General features: G+C 43.9%; 1 protein-coding gene across 3 annotated transcripts in view; it reads right to left on the bottom strand.

The window, feature by feature from the left end:
- The window catches only part of LOC306915353 (ATP-citrate synthase), a 46,788-nt gene extending 32,765 nt beyond the window's left edge, over positions 1 to 14,023 (bottom strand). For all 3 annotated transcript variants that reach the window (XM_079492669.1, XM_079492668.1, XM_079492667.1), the window contains exons 1-3: positions 13,893 to 14,023; positions 8,959 to 9,143; positions 6,359 to 6,481 (exon numbers count right to left, since the gene is read on the bottom strand). In XM_079492669.1, coding sequence (XP_079348795.1) covers positions 6,359 to 6,481; positions 8,959 to 9,117 — 282 coding nt within the window. In that variant the 5' untranslated portion in view covers positions 9,118 to 9,143; positions 13,893 to 14,023. The remainder of the gene's footprint in view (positions 1 to 6,358; positions 6,482 to 8,958; positions 9,144 to 13,892) is intronic.
- Positions 14,024 to 14,525: the final 502 nt, after the last annotated feature.

A 14,525-nucleotide genomic window follows, 5' to 3' on the forward strand; every position in this document is an offset into this window, starting at 1 on the left:
GTGCTGGTGATCTTTTCAAAGTTAATCAGCTGGCCCCAATCAGATGGGATACAAATCCTTACTGTGGGGCAGAAACCTCTTATTAACACCTTGAGGGCCCGGACCTATTTAATCCATTAATAAAATGTGCCCATCATTTATAGCACCCGGATCACTTTTACCGACAGACCGGATGTTGTTGTGAATGTGTCTGTAGCAGCTAACAATAGCCACACCACTCTCGACAACAACGGGAGGTAAGAATAAATCTATCACGACTAGACAGCGGAGCACCGTCTAACACAGGACATTTTTTCAGAATTAGACGGGATGATTTAGATCGCGAGTTATGAACGTTTTAAGATTTTCGTTTTCGTCCGCTAAACAGGCAGGGAACATTTTCGATGACGTGTCACTGTTGTGCAACTCCGAGGATTGGGCAACAAGCGCTCCTAGGCTGTGGAGCGATGCGATCGGTTTTGATATCATTAATCTCCGTCCCGTTTATAAATCTCCGTCTGGGGCACTTGACCATGAACTTGACGGTGATCTCCGTCTGGGGCCTCTAAACTGTTAGACCATACTAGACCGGTGTCCGGCTGAGAGCACGGTAACGATGGAAGTTGGAGATCCATGCCCCATCCGGCTATGCAATACTCGTTGTACCCGTGTCAGAGTACCCGTTCCACCCATCTGTCCGTGTCCCTTTTATGCCCATAATATATGGAGATTTCTATATCCGTCTGTGTCCCTTTATTCCTATACAGGGAGTTCTGTGTCAGGCATGCCCAAATATGACGAGAGCCCGGGCAGTGGCCTTTTGTGGGGGTTCTGGACAACCGTGTGTCCGACGGACTCGACACCGGGCGCTGCACTTCCTGTGGGGGTGTGGAACGTGTGTGTCGAATTTACGAATGTACATGTGTACAGCCGTACATACATGCAGATTTACACGGCAGAAATGTGCATGAAGGGACGCGTTTTGATCTGCTACTTTTGCCATTTTTGAATCCTGAAAAGTAACAGTTTTGGACAGATGCGGTTTCCACCCGACAGACAAAATGTTGCATGTGGGATGTATTGGGACAGGCCATTTAAATGTTGCATGTGGGATGTATTGGGACAGGCCATTTAAATGTTGCATGTGAGATGTATTGGGACAGGCCATTTAAATCTACATGTGGGATGTATTGGGACAGGCCATTTAAATGTTGCATGTGGGATGTATTGGGACAGGCCATTTAAATGTTGCATGTGGGATGTATTGGGACAGGCCATTTAAATGTTGCATGTGGGATGTATTGGGACAGGCCATTTAAATGTTGCACGTGGGATGTATTGGGACAGGCCATTTAAATGTTGCACGTGGGATGTATTGGGACAGGCCATTTAAATGTTGCACGTGGGATGTATTGGGACAGGCCATTTAAATGTTGCACGTGGGATGTATTGGGACAGGCCATTTAAATGTTGCACGTGGGATGTATTGGGACAGGCCATTTAAATGTTGCATGTGGGATGTATTGGGACAGGCCATTTAAATGTTGCATGTGGGATGTATTGGGACAGGCCATTTAAATGTTGCATGTGGGATGTATTGGGACAGGCCATTTAAATGTTGCATGTGGGATGTATTGGGACAGGCCATTTAAATGTTGCATGTGGGATGCATTGGGACAGGCCATTTAAATGTTGCATGTGGGATGTATTGGGACAGGCCATTTAAATGTTGCACGTGGGATGTATTGGGACAGGCCATTTAAATGTTGCATGTGGGATGTATTGGGACAGGCCATTTAAATGTTGCATGTGGGATGCATTGGGACAGGCCATTTAAATGTTGCATGTGGGATGCATTGGGACAGGCCATTTAAATGTTGCATGTGGGATGTATTGGGACAGGCCATTTAAATGTGGGATGTATTGGGACAGGCCATTTAAATGTTGCATGAGGGATGTATTGGGACAGGCCATTTAAATGTTGCATGAGGGATGTATTGGGACAGGCCATTTAAATGTTGCATGTGGGATGTATTGGGACAGGCCATTTAAATGTGGGATGTATTGGGACAGGCCATTTAAATGTTGCACGTGGGATGTATTGGGACAGGCCATTTAAATGTTGCATGTGGGATGTATTGGGACAGGCCATTTAAATGTTGCATGTGGGATGTATTGGGACAGGCCATTTAAATGTTGCATGAGGGATGTATTGGGACAGGCCATTTAAATGTTGCATGTGGGATGTATTGGGACAGGCCATTTAAATGTTGCATGAGGGATGTATTGGGACAGGCCATTTAAATCTTGCATGTGGGATGTATTGGGACAGGCCATTTAAATCTTGCATGTGGGATGTATTGGGACAGGCCGTTTAAATGTTGCATGTGGGATGTATTGGGACAGGCCATTTAAATGTTGCATGTGGGATGTATTGGGACAGGCCATTTAAATGTTGCATGTGGGATGTATTGGGACTAGGGCTGCAACTAACGATTATTTTCATAATCGATTCATCGGGCGATTATTTAAACGATGAATCGATTAATCGGATTATGGCACCTTTTTGCAATTACCTTTAAAATTTTGCTTCAAGTTATTGTAGGCATGTTGTAACTAACAATAAAGACAATAAAAATGAATACTCCTTCAAAATCTATATTTTACCCCCTTTTTTGTACTTTGTAATGATACTGTAATCTGTAATGTTGACCGTGTATATTCTTTCCATTTCTATCTCTGGGACCCCAATTTATTATTATTTTATTTCTATTGTAAAAATCAATGTCAATTTTGAGAGTCCATTTGGTTCCATTTTTGCACTCTGTTACAGACCCTTTTAGGGTCCACATGGTTTACTTGCTAACTATCTATAATTTAGCTGAAACTCCCACTATGAGAACCACTGTCCTACACACACACACACACACACACACACACACACCAGCATGCTAGCTGATAGAGGAAACCGTTCTTATTTAGCAGCCATATTAGCATGTTCTCTAGGCTCTAGTATCACTTATTGCCAAAGTTAAACAGCACTGAACAACTGATCATTGTTAAGCAAAACGTTCTGCTTTTGCCCTGTGCCCACTTCAATGCGCTGCTGAGTAACACAGGTGGAACAAATTTGAGGAGCTAACGAGCTACACTGCTAGTGCTCCGTAGACTGCCAGATTCAGACTTTGGGGAGCATTTTTGGTCATACGACAAAAAATATGGACAGTGGCGGTGCTCACAAATACCATGTTTTGGGACCTGTTTGGGGCATTTTGCAACCTGTTGATGACGTTGATGAGCTCACAGATCAGCTGTTTTTGCGGAGCTCATCGCAGCCACAGAGCGACTTGACGCTCTCTCTCTCTCTCTGTGTGTGTGTGTGTGTGTGTGTGTGTGTGTGTGTGTGTGTGTGTGTGTGTGTGTGTGTGTGTGTGTGTGTGTGTGTGTGTGTGTGTGTGTGTGTGTGTGTGTGTGCGCGCGTGCGTGTGTGTGTGTGTGTGTGGGGGAGACTGAAGTTGGGAGAGAGAGAGAGGGGTAGATGCGGAGCGCTCAGGTCACGTTCAAGACAATCTCGTGTTGTTTATACCGACCCGTTGCATATTGATCGTTCAGCCTAGTGCCATTACTGAACGGTAAAAAGAAAGCAGCTTTACGTTAGATTTTAATGTTGGAAAACACCCGCGATTAAATCGATAATCAAATTCGTTGGCAACGAATTTAATTATCGATTTTTATCGATTTAATCGATTCGTTGTTGCAGCCTTAATAGGGCTGCAACTAACGATTATTTTCATAATCGATTCATCGGGCGATTATTTAAACGATGAATCGATTAATCGGATTATGGCACCTTTTTGCAATTACCTTTAAAATTTTGCTTCAAGTTATTGTAGGCATGTTGTAACTAACAATAAAGACAATAAAAATGAATACTCCTTCAAAATCTATATTTTACCCCCTTTTTTGTACTTTGTAATGATACTGTAATCTGTAATGTTGACCGTGTATATTCTTTCCATTTCTATCTCTGGGACCCCAATTTATTATTATTTTATTTCTATTGTAAAAATCAATGTCAATTTTGAGAGTCCATTTGGTTCCATTTTTGCACTCTCTGTTACAGACCCTTTTAGGGTCCACATGGTTTACTTGCTAACTATCTATAATTTAGCTGAAACTCCCACTATGAGAACCACTGTCCTACACACACACACACACACACACACACACACACCAGCATGCTAGCTGATAGAGGAAACCGTTCTTATTTAGCAGCCATATTAGCATGTTCTCTAGGCTCTAGTATCACTTATTGCCAAAGTTAAACAGCACTGAACAACTGATCATTGTTAAGCAAAACGTTCTGCTTTTGCCCTGTGCCCACTTCAATGCGCTGCTGAGTAACACAGGTGGAACAAATTTGAGGAGCTAACGAGCTACACTGCTAGTGCTCCGTAGACTGCCAGATTCAGACTTTGGGGAGCATTTTTGGTCATACGACAAAAAATATGGACAGTGGCGGTGCTCACAAATACCATGTTTTGGGACCTGTTTGGGGCATTTTGCAACCTGTTGATGACGTTGATGAGCTCACAGATCAGCTGTTTTTGCGGAGCTCATCGCAGCCACAGAGCGACTTGACGCTCTCTCTCTCTCTCTGTGTGTGTGTGTGTGTGTGTGTGTGTGTGTGTGTGTGTGTGTGCGCGTGTGTGTGTGTGGGGGAGACTGAAGTTGGGAGAGAGAGAGAGGGGTAGATGCGGAGCGCTCAGGTCACGTTCAAGACAATCTCGTGTTGTTTATACCGACCCGTTGCATATTGATCGTTCAGCCTAGTGCCATTACTGAACGGTAAAAAGAAAGCAGCTTTACGTTAGATTTTAATGTTGGAAAACACCCGCGATTAAATCGATAATCAAATTCGTTGGCAACGAATTTAATTATCGATTTTTATCGATTTAATCGATTCGTTGTTGCAGCCTTAATTGGGACAGGCCATTTAAATGCTGCATGTGGGATGTATTGGGACAGGCCATTTAAATGCTGCATGTGGGATGTATTGGGACAGGCCATTTAAATGCTGCATGTGGGATGTATTGGGACAGGCCATTTAAATGTTGCATGTATTGGGACAGGATGTATTGGGACAGGCCATTTAAATATCACTGCTTTTTGCACACCGGTTTACTTTAGAGACCGGAAGTGTTGCTGTGAACACGTCTGATTTTTTTCCATGTGCCTTGCTGGACCAGAATAGAGCCGTGTCCCCTGTATCAACTTCTCTCTCCCCGACATTGGCATTATGTAACCTCTGACCTGGCAGAGCTAAACATACACGTGTCCTCTGCGGGAGGACATGCATGCCACCAAGTTTACGTTTGGCATAATAGATCTCACTCTATATACCATACAATGTATGGCCACAGCCAATGGACTACTTCACCAATTTCACCTTCCAAGTATTCAAATTGTGTTGGCCATATATACACACAAATAAACTTGCGCTACTTAAGCCCCATATAATTCAATATTTGACTATGCCAAAAAAGATCTGTTGCACACACACACACACACACACACACACACACACACACACACACACACACACACACACACACACACACACACACACACACACACACACACACACACACACACACACACACACACACACACACACACACACACACACACACACACACACACACACACGTTGTGAGAATGTTTGACAGTGCAAGGTCGCTATAATGACGTGTCGACCCGTCATATTCAGTGGACCCTGAGGCTTGTGCGTGAGCCGATATGAGGTTAATAGGTTTCCAACTGAACAGTGTGCCTTGGGATCGTCTACCCACTGTAGTGTACACGCTTGATCCGTGGAGGAAAGGAACAGAACTCTGTTGCCATGTTATAACCCTCTCCAAAGAGCACCCGTTTAATTGGTCTTTATGGACCACGCGCAGGGCTCCAAATGGTCCATCTTGAACATTTAGAATGCTAAATGATAAATGTGACCATGAGTGCACCGACCACCAGGGGTCCAGATGAATTGTGCATCTGTAACTCAGTGTACACTCGCAGAGTTAACCCATTTTGGGCAGGAACCCCTTTTGGTGTTTTAAACATGTATGTTATAATTTAGCTATTGAAAAATAGCAGAAATCATGAAAATATTTATTTCAGAAAACTGGAGGATTTGGAAGATTTTTTTTTAAATTTCGAGGTCAGGCCAAAATGGGTTAAACACATTTTACAGTGTAAATTGGGGTCCAAGACATTGCATCAAATGTGGGTCCGTGGCCTGAGCCTGAGGCACACCAATGTGGGGTTAGAATCACAAAAAAAAAAATAAGGTTAGAATCACTGTATTAGTTGAACTTACAGTGGTCTCTCTCATGAGACGGGGTCTGAGCCAGTCCTGGACCCCCTGCAGGTCCAGATCGACACCCACCAAGCCCAGCTTCCCGCGCCGTTTAATCAGCTGGTCAGGTTTCACCACAAGACGCTGGAGAAGAGGGAAGGAGGGGACATGAATCCAACAGGAACACACAGGTCTCAGAGCCAGTCCAACGTGTTGGGCTGATTAGCAAAGCAGAATAGAGGCATTCTCCAATATTCAAATGTCATACAAAATCTATTTAACCTGTAGGGAGAAAATGCTAATCACCTCACCAACAATGAATTTGACATTAAATTACCAAATCAGATTCAGAGAGAGATAGAGATAGATATAGAGATAGACACACACACACACACACAGAACAGCAAATTACAAGATGTGGCAGTCTTCTGATTTTATCATCAAGATAATCAATATCCAGCCAGCCATTGTAATCTTCATTCTGATGCATTGCAAATACTCCAAACTTGTAGCTTGGTTTTGTTTGCATGCATCTTGCCTCTCACGTCCTTGTATCACATCATAGTGAGAGAATTTGATATATGCAGACTTTGGTCATTGATCTGGGTCGGAGTAACCTAAACGTTGCAACTGAAATTAGCTTCACATTCCAGTGACAGCATCCCTCTCTCTCAAAGAAAGCCAGCTGGCACAGGTTTCAAAAAATACGAGCACAAGCAGTAACAAGACAACATGTTTACTGTACATGTTCAGAGCTCCAGAGTCATACCAGTGCAACTTGCAGATATGACCCTTTTTACAGCGAGTCTCTGGAAGAGGATAGCAGTCTATGAGAGGGTCTGTGTGTCCGTCTGTCCGTCTGCCCAGACTCGGCACCATAATTTGTATGCATGCTGCCAGTAGGCCACAGAAGTACCTCCACTTGTTTTGAGGGAAGAAAAGGAGCGGACCAGGAATAGAGCACTGGGAGACCCCAGTCAGTATAAAGGCGGGTTAAGTAACTACATAAACCCCAAATACTTAGTTACCGAATACCTATAGGGAAAGAGCGAGGTAACGAGATGGTTAACGCCATCTTGTTTGTTACGTCACTCTGTAGTCAGAACAAGCACTGAACGCACTGAACTCGGGCAGTGTACACGATCTTCCATCAATCCACTATTTTTTTTATTTTTTTAGGGGGTCCCAGATATAAATGACATTAAATGGGGGTCAGTAGCCTATGCATGTCAAACTGGGCATCCTTTTCAAATGGGGTCTTGCCCTGAAAATGAATTTTCAGGGCAAGACCTCGACCTCGTGCGTGCGGACTCGGCCCCCAGCCTGGTACCCTAGTCAAAATATGGCCCTTGAGGAAAATGAATTGGGGAACCCTGGTGTATACCCTCTTCCATCTCTCTACTATCTTTGACGTCTCCGTTTAGATATTGTACGCGACCATACGCCAGTCCAGCGTTGTGTCGGATCAGTCGGATGCAATGCAAAGTGGAAGCAAAACCAAGGACATGAGATGTCGGAGTTATCAAAGAAACGTCGTATCGTATGGCTTGGAACATAACTTTCAACAACATTGTGTGTTCATGGCATTAAGTTAGAATCCAAACGTTAATGCTACACGCTGTTTTTCACATATGTGGTTCTAGCCTTTGTTTACACGACAGTGCTACTGGGCTAGCCTAGCTTGGCTCATGAGACATCTCATGTCCCGTTTACTTCAGTGACTCCTGCATGGATAATAATCCCATGATAATAATCAGTAGGCCTACTTGAGATAAACTCTTTAGTGTATAGCCAAAATAAAATAAAAAGTTATCAGCGATATTGTTTGGTTGTTGTTGTGGTTCTAGCCATGGTTCAGTGGTTCGAATGCCATCGATGCACTGAAAGGGACAACATCACGTTGAATCAGATCATTGCAGTAGCTACACTAAATCTAACCAACGCTAACGTCATTCTTAAACGGCCACGTAAGTGGTTCATGAGAGACATGAGGCATCATGCCCCCTACTACACGAAATAATGATAATAATATGCACTCAAGATTACTTTTGTTATTTTGGTTACACAACTAAGTAACAAAACTTGTTCTTTTCAGGTAAAACTGCCTACAACTACAAGCACCGTCATAAGACACAGAGTTGAAGGCATCACTGCACAACAACACGTGGAACCAGAACTCCCTAGCTGTGACATGTCCCCGTAAGGATGACATGTTATGCTGTAAGGATGAGCAGATCAACTACATGTTGAGGAAAGGTTGTCTGCACCTAATTGAAGTACTTCTGACTCAGTTGTTTTTACCTTGTGGTTCTAATAAAAGTTGTTTTTAATCCATAGCAGTTGTCTTCTTATATTGCATGCATGCTCATTGACTGTGTTGGCCTAATGTGCCATAGTGTGTCGTATAAATCAGTGTCATATGTATTCTGAAGAATACGGCCAAATGCATATAACTTTGGGGGTCCTTGCCATGAAAAAGTTTAAGAAACACTGAAATAGCATTATACGTTTTTCAGAAAACCGTTATAGGATTTAGAAGACATTTGTAGAATCGGTCGGCCTCAGGTCTTACTGGGTTAAGGTCAAGGCCATGTGAATATGGCCTATGGTGTGTTTGTTACCTCAGTCAGTAGCCAGGGGTGATCCTGCGTCAGGCCATCCCAGTCTGTCTCAGACGTGACGTTGGCGTAGCGGAAGCGGTTCTGCACGGCGGCCGCCGTGCATATGTGCTTGTAGAGGAACTCCTTGCCCGTCTGCTCCGAGATGGCTTTGGCCGACATGGCTGCTGCGCTGGCTGCCTAACACACTTGGAGGGGGGAGAGAAGGAGAGTACCAGATCAGGTAGGAAGCTCTAGCTTGAACGTTTTAAGTCTCCTGTCCTGAGTCCTGACAGTGCCACAGTGTTAGCAGATTCAGCTAACAGCAGGAGAGGGGGAGGAGCCAAACCGAGTTTCTGTTTCTAACTTTCTACACAAAAGAGGTGGTGACCATAGAGGCAAAACCAAAAGATTGTAACTAGAAGCTTGATTTAACTTCTTAAGCTTCCTCCATGCTTTGTTCACATGGAGGTGCTGAATACACAGAATCGAACTTGGGCTGAAATAAACAAAAAAAAACAAATTAATAATACCTGAAATGTATATACACTACAGTAGGGCTTTTCTAAGTACTGAAAGTCACATTACATGTGTGTGGGTGGAAAAAACATTAAAACTGGTCTGAACTATGTATGCATACAATTTAGGCATTTAGCAGACGCTCTTAATCCAGAGCGATTTTACATACATGGGTTGCTTTGTTTTATGTTGGGTTGAACAATTATGGGACCATGAACATCCAACGACTGACCTTATGTAGAGAATGTAAGAATTGTGTTTTCTGATGAACACATGCTAGTCACATTATTCAATCAAGGTCAGAAAAGGACAAGAGGCAACTCCTGTTGTAATAGAATTGTCACATTGCTACAGTACTATGGACGAGAGGCTGCACTGCGTGTGAACTGTACCAGCCCAAATATGCAAAATAAAAGATATGCACCAGTGTCACAGTATATAGTTAGGGGCTTTGTTTAGTTAAAGCCAGGCAGCAGCCTTGAAGCATTCTGCAACCTTGGACTTAAAAGCCAGGCAGAACAAACAAGTTTCTGTTGAGGAAGACTTTGTCAGATGAAGACAGCGGTAGTATTGAATGGTTAGCTGGCAGCTGCAACACAATCATTGCTCTGTTGTGTTTGAGAAATTGAGACGGTACCTACTTTGGGTTATAAATTACCCAGAGAAGCTTGGCTGTTCTACACAGTAACATTCTCAATGTTAGTTTATCCATTTATAACTCACGAGCTAAATCAACAGCAAGGACACTAATTAACACTTTATGTGAGCACATATTTCAGAGTGGATGGGCTGAAATACATGAAATTCAGGAAAATTTGTCAGTGTGACAAATCAAAAACATGACTACGCCACTCCCATCACACACACACACACACACACACACACACACACACACACACACACACACACACACACACACACACACACACACACACTAACTACAGAAAATCACCTTGGGTGCCGACAAGGCCATTTGAAAAATATTTTAATTTTTATTGGAGCACGAGTCAGACTTTAGCCATTATATGCACCATTATTTTACTTTCAGTAAAGGTGGCCTTACACTAGCCGATTTTTTTCAATCTGAAATCTGATAGCACCACACACTACAGGATAATCGGAGCGGGGCAGAGCAAATATCAAACATTCTTGATGTTGATCGGGCCGATCCCGATCGCGCTTTGAGCGGCCCCGAGCAGATCGATTGAGTCGGGCACCCCCCGAGCGTCAAGAAATGCCCGATTATCGGCTAGTGTAAGGCCACCTTAAATCAGTTTCAGCAATTATACAGCCGAGCTGATGTATCAAAAAAAAGTATAACAAGCTAGCTTAAACTATGAATTCTGTTCAATCTCTTATGAGGACAGAGAGTTCAGTTCACTGTCTTAGGACATACTCCAATGCCTGGAGTTCCAGCATGTACATAATAACCAGTGGTGTCATGCTCGTAGAACGCAGTACCACGCCATGGTACCAGTAATTTTTTGACGTGCACGTGCAGGGACGGAACGGAACGGTGCATGTGCGTGCACGCTAGAACGCGTCCCCCTAGATTCAAGAGAAGATGCACCAACTTTTTATTTTCGCTAGTGTGCAGTAAATAGGTTTGTCTACTTTTGTGTTTGAGTCTAAAACTCTCATACACTATTTAACAATAGGCTTAGTTTATGCAGCCATTCTGTGTGCATGCCGCGATGCACGTGCATGCACGTGCGTGCGTGTGCATGCAATACACATGCGTAGAGATTCTACTTCCTTCAGTCAACAGACCCATCTTTGTGCTGCACGTGGATGGATGTACAATTAAAGACTCACTGCATGTAGCACGCTACCAATAACAACATATCTCTGAGGTGTGCATTCTAGATGCATGATGTTCTACTGGGGAAGACACAATGTCCTGCTGGAGTGGACAAAATGTCCTGTTGGGGAAGACAAAACGTCCTGCTGGAGTGGACACAATGTCCTGTAGTTTACATTATTATTCTGCTTGGTTGGACATGGTGAACAGGGTGACCAAGCCCTGGGATGGACAGACATGATATCCCAGGGTGGACACAACAAACATCCTGGGGTGTCCCAGGGTGGACAGGTCACAGTGTGGCCATGATGGAAATGACATCCCACGATTCCAACCAAGTCCTGGGGTGGGCATCATGTCCCGTGGGGGATACAGCAGTCACAGTCAATGTTTGTACAATCATGCTGAAATTCTTGCAGGCATTTCTTTCAGCTTTTGAATGGACACTTACACTTCTCTAATATTGAAGTTCATTTTCTGATAAGAGTGAGCCTCTTATCAGAACAATGGACAATAGGAAAAGGCTAATTTCCCAGGCCAAACCCTCCTCATTAGCACCTGTTAAGTAGTAAATATTGTGTGTTCAAATAATTCAGACACGTGCTAGTTTCAGTACCGCAGCACAGTGTTTGCATTATAAAAGGCAGCCACAGCAGGTCTAGAATGCAAGCACAGGAGCTTCCAGGAAGTTGTTGCATCATTAAGGTTACCCAATGCAAATCGAACTGAATCACAGGCTGCTAAACCCGCAAGACGTGACCTACCAGTGCCAACAACAAAACATTCGATTTCACATCACCACCAATCGCCCCTCCTTGTCACAATCTTTAAAAGCTCCCGTCACTGTGGAAGGTATTTGTGCCCCTACGCTGTCCATTCCAGGGTAGTTACTAGTTATTCAATAACCCTGGAATGGAGTGTTGTACACATGTAATTAAAATGGCCTGTAATACATTTGTACATTCTCAGATTTAAAAACAGTATAATTCTGCAGTGTTGTTCATTTATCTGTGTGTCAGCAGCTGAAGTAATCACAGTATAGTTCAGGCAACAGTGTGTTCTGGAATAAATACAAGATGACGGTTGGGTTAATAAATTCAAAACCAGATGCAGATGGCAGGTTGTACTCCATTTGGAGACATTCCCCTTTCAAACACAGTGGCCTGACCAGCTCATCCAGCTCCACACTTACATTATTCTTTTATACACCGACCTGCTCACTAATGGCTTCGGGGGGCATTCGGCTCACAGCCTTTGTGACAAAACCAGATACTGGTAGGTACAGTAGGACAGTAAACAGGTGAAACTGGGAGGTGCCCTGCCCAGCTGCCCTGCACTCATCACTGGCCCAACATTGTGCATTTACAATTAAGTAGACAGATACGACGACTGGGGGCTGATAAGAGGCACTTTGGGCTGATAAGAAGCACCTTATCTCGTATCAGTTACTCTGTTTTACGAGGGTTTTCGTATCCCAGCTACTGTACTGTTAAATGAATAGTTGATGGCTAAAATGATGCTTTAGAATGCCACGTATACACGACTGACCATATCAGATCATCAGCCTATAGTAGCTACTAGGATGGACGTTACACAAAATCTTCTCCGTATTGATTTTATTTGTAAATCGTGCATCCAAAGTAAACAGCATTTGTAAACTCTCCAGACTTAAGCATGACACCCAGGATTTTACAGCGTAATCCACTGTCTGAAAAGTAGCTGTGAATGTATGGACTGTCTGTCACTGTCTAGTAGTGAGTGACCATCTGTGGAGAGGATGGGAGTATTGCAGCGAGATGATATCGGTGTCCCGTCGAATTCTACGACAACCAGAAGTCACCTACAGGTTTTTTCTGGGGGTGAGCAGAGAAGCGATGATGCTGCATCATGTGCATTAAAATGACATACATTGTGACACACACAAGCATAATGTGTGGGTTAGAACGTTTCTGTCACAGATTTTGACAGGTCACCATTCTCGGTGCAGCCACTATAATGCATGAGAGGCTGGCACACAAGCATGGAGGTAGGGGATTAGCCTTGATGCGGCTAGCGGAGCAGCTATCCGCTTTACCGAGCGTCAGCACTTTGGGCGTCAAAACATCACCACTTCTCCAAATTCTACACAACTTTTTACCCCCGTTGTTGTTGCCGTTTCACTACAACTACACTGCACCACACCCACTTTCAAGCTAACCACCGGCAGCATGGCTATGCTAACCAGCTAACTAACGTCACTGTTAGTTAGGGTGGATGATCTGTGAATAAACAACATGATCCGGGTGATGGCACTTCCATCAGCAGTGTCGTAAGCTGCATTTATTCCCCATCGTACCGCGGTGTCGCTTGTTGACCACAGCAGATCTCCAACAAGCTGTGGTCAGGGCCACAGATTGATGAGGAGCAGGGGGGGCCCCCGCATCACATTCGTCGCAGTCATCATCATCATCGTGCAAGGCTAGCAGTCATTGTTTTCTATTATATCATATTCATAACACGGTTCTATAGATCTAGACAACAATGAGCTCCTTGTGCACGTTTAGGATCGTTTGTGCACCCCATCTGTGTTAGTTTACCCTTAAACAAAATGACAGCTATAGAGAATGATTAAAGAAATGATTGCTAATGTCTTAGTTACCTGGTTAATAGTCGTGCGTGTGTGGACTTCTGGTGGAGTTGTGTCCTGGTGGTCAAGTTGAAGTGGGAACCAGTCCTCAACCTCTCTGCTATCTCTCTCTCTCTTTACTGCTCTCTCTCATCAGACGATCATCTGGCGATGCCTTACACAGCCCCAACCACGCGTCTTATTGGTCCACGCGCGGCCACGTGGCTCCGTACGACCACGCCCACACCCGCGTGGTTGATGCTGTTGGTCGTGATGGAGGTTGATCGAAAAATAACAGATTTACAGGCGCACGGCGGTTGGTTTACGGAACGCGCCGCGAGCTTGTAGATCGGTTGTTGTCGACGAGCAGCACTGTCGTACGGCGAAGTAGCAATAAGCAAACGCAACGCATCCTAAAATGATGTCTTGATTTGAATGATTGCACAATGTAATGTATTACATTAACAATGCTTTATACCATCTGAACTGGAGAAGTAAATATCAGAAGATTATGAATAACTTGTTATTATCAACAATAAATATTAATGACACATTCATTTACACGAAAGCGTATGTCTGGTGGTGGTGGTGGTCCTGTCTGAATCTTGTAGGACTGTATGCAGGGACGGATTAACCCCCACGAGGCCCCTGGGCCGGTACGTTTTG

The sequence above is a fragment of the Electrona antarctica genome (assembly GCF_951216825.1).
Source record: "Electrona antarctica genome assembly, chromosome: 22".
In the NCBI taxonomy this organism is placed as follows: domain Eukaryota; kingdom Metazoa; phylum Chordata; class Actinopteri; order Myctophiformes; family Myctophidae; genus Electrona; species Electrona antarctica.